The 2,901-nt window shown below is 45.1% G+C and overlaps 2 protein-coding genes across 2 annotated transcripts; both read left to right on the forward strand.

Moving 5' to 3' along the window:
• Positions 1-18: 18 nt before the first annotated feature.
• On the forward strand, positions 19-1,290 carry TEOVI_000098700 (pre-mRNA cleavage complex II Clp1-like, conserved; the record flags this gene model as incomplete). The annotated part of the gene is made up of 1 exon (XM_067224297.1): positions 19-1,290. The coding sequence occupies one exon, from the start codon at positions 19-21 to the stop codon at positions 1,288-1,290; it is 1,272 nt and encodes a 423-aa protein (XP_067080398.1).
• A 341-nt stretch (positions 1,291-1,631) lies between these two features.
• TEOVI_000098800 (uncharacterized protein) lies at positions 1,632-2,372 on the forward strand (the record flags this gene model as incomplete). Its single annotated transcript, XM_067224298.1, has 1 exon — positions 1,632-2,372. The coding sequence occupies one exon, from the start codon at positions 1,632-1,634 to the stop codon at positions 2,370-2,372; it is 741 nt and encodes a 246-aa protein (XP_067080399.1).
• Positions 2,373-2,901: the final 529 nt, after the last annotated feature.

Below are 2,901 nucleotides of genomic sequence, written 5' to 3' on the forward strand. Positions count from 1 at the left end.
GTGGTGAATAGCAGCGGCATGTCTTCTAATTGTCGCACTGAAGAATTCAATTTGGAGCGCAAAGAACTAAAAATCCGCTTTCGTAGTTCGGGGTATGTTGTACTTACGGATGGAGCAGCGACCATTTTTGGTGCACCTCTAAAAAAAAATACCCGCTACGACTTTTCCATGTGTAGCATACCAGTGGTATCTCCTGTGGCGTGTCGACTTCACGTGGGAGGGGATTTCACCAGTGTGGTAACATATATTCGTACTGATGTGTATGACATCCATGCTGTGCTTGATTTCGCGCGCCATGAAGCCAGCAAACGCGGTGTACCGTCTTTAAACGACACCAATCCTGAAGGCACGTCATCAAACTCTTTGAAGGAGGGGCCATGGGGCCCACGTGTCCTCGTAGTTGGTGACGTGAATACCGGGAAGAGTAGTTTGTGCCGCTCACTTGCGAATATGGCAGTCGCATCGCAGGTTCATGGGGTTGCCCTTGTGGACGTGGATGTTGGGCAACAAGGTATTACCTGCCCAGGAAGTGTTGCAACAGCGTTTGTTGATAACTATTTACCGATTGATGAGGGGTTTAATACGGTGATGCCATTAACGGCCTTCTTTGGTGATAAAACCGTAAATGCTTCCACTCGAGGACGATATTTGGATCTATGTGCATCGTTGGCACGGGGAATTATATCTTTTAGTTTGGCCACCCCAAAATTTGCTGCCGGTGGCGTTATTGTGAATACTATGGGGTGGGTAACTGACATGGGGCTTGACCTCCTTTTTCAGCTACTTTCCGTGTTCAGTATCACGCATGTTGTAGTCTGTGGTTCAGGTAACAAACTTACAGAAACCTTGCGTAATGCAGTGATCGACGAGAAAATCATTTTTCTCAAATACCCAAAGCAAACGGGAGTGTTCAAGCGCAAGGGTAACGTTCGCGACAGCTGGCGTGCAGAGCAAATTGTAAGTTACTTTCAAGGGACGAAACGTACCCCTTTATTGTCTTACAGAGCCGTTTGTTACGTAAAGGACGTTCACTTCATCCACGCTTTAAAGTTGGAACCTCTTTCCTGGAAGGACGTTGAACCTCTTAGTTTAGCTGCTGTTTCTTGGACAGATTCCCTAGAAGCAGTCAACGATATAAATGTTGCCGGGTTTATTGTTCTTCTGGAGGTAGGCGAAACATTCTTTTCGTTTCTCTCCCCGGTAGCGGGTACGCTTCCCAAACCTTTCATTTTGGTTTCGCCGACTATCAGGCTTCCACGGGATAAAGTGCCACCTTTACAAGCCCCATGAAAATTTCAGTTCTTTCTTTCATACTTGTCGGTGCGAAAAACTTCATGTTCTGTGTTGTTCTGTTGTAACTGTGTCCCGTTCGACCATTATAATTTTTTATTTTCTTCTGTCCGCGCATGTGCACGCTGCTTCATTTCTCGTCTACTTTTCATTCCGATTTACGAACTGCAACGCTGATCTCTTTTAGTTTGTGTGTTGCACAAGTTTGTTGCCGCACTTCCCTTCCAATTTCCAATTTCCAATTTCATTGCTTTTTGCTTTTCTTCTTGTTATTTGATGTTTTGAAGACACAAAAGGATTCCACTTGGCAGTGTCAATTTTTAGTCTTGTGCATAGATGTTATGGAGCATCTACCAACTATCGACTCGCGTGTAGAGACACTCCGGCTGGTCTTTGGATCTTTTTTACGTCTCATTATTTATTCTGTCACTTACTACACGGGACGAGGCCTGTTTTCGCAGTATGTGCTACGCCGTAGAGGTTCTGTTTCACAGTCGAAGCAGTCAATGATTTCGTATGTGGCTTCCCAGGGACTAGAAATTGGTGTTTCAGTGATTATTTGCCCAGTGCGGTACCTTGCTGCGGTGACAACCCCACGTTTCCTTTTTGATTACACGCTCACTGGCTGGTCGGAGATTTTGCGAACGTTGGACCTCTTTTCTCCGGGACGCTTTGCATCGTACGCCGTTTATGCCTTCTCGTCTACATCGGAGTGGGATTTGGACTTTTTCGTGTGGCAAATGCCCTCAGTGGCGCTCACACTTGCAAAACTATGGTACCGTCGCCGCCATCTCGGGACCAAAAAATGCTGCACCACACGTGTTTTACTAATGCTTCCCCTTCAAATACTTTTGCGGGCGTACCTTTCTTCATTTTCCGTTATGATTCCTGAATGTGGCGAGGAACTATTGGAGGCTATCGTCTCTGCTGGGTTGGAGGCTGGCGTGTCGGCTTATATAATCCGCAACACTTCCCCTTTCGTAGAGGAGAATAATAAACTGCGCCTAGTCGGAACCTTAAAACACCACTCGATAGGTTCTCAGGCTGGGGAAAGGGAAGACGCAAATAAAAAGCAAGAATAAAAAAGGAAAAATAGCTTTGACAGCACCATATCCATCAATCAGGTGTAACTGTTGGCACCAGAGGCAATGTGATTGTCGTGTGCGAAGTTGGCAAGGGTAAATTAATTGCCACGCTTTTTTTTTGAAGGTTGGTATTGAACGAAGGAAAAAGCATTTGTTTTGTGAGCCGCTCTCTATTTACTAATTCAACATAATTATTCCTCGTACCAGGAGGAGGAGAGGGGTCGCACTGTCATGGTAGTGAGGGTTTTATGTTATATTCTCCTGGTTAATTTCTTTTTATTATTTCCTCATTATTTTGTGACGGGGGTTCCGCGTGCTCACTTACGTCGGTAACTAAATATTAAAGTCCGTACGTCTGCACGGCCGCGTGCTGCCGAAAAGGACCACATAAATTGAAACAGAAGGTAAAATAATAAAACAAGGTGCACACAGTCCCTTACCATTTAGAGACCACCGAAGGGTTAATATAAAGGTTAGATCTATTTTTAAAGTGGAGGAAGGAAGTAGAAGGGGAAGAAGGAAAAAA

This window comes from Trypanosoma equiperdum, assembly GCF_001457755.1.
Source record: "Trypanosoma equiperdum strain OVI genome assembly, contig: ctg_266, whole genome shotgun sequence".
Taxonomy (NCBI): Eukaryota; Euglenozoa; class Kinetoplastea; order Trypanosomatida; family Trypanosomatidae; genus Trypanosoma; species Trypanosoma equiperdum.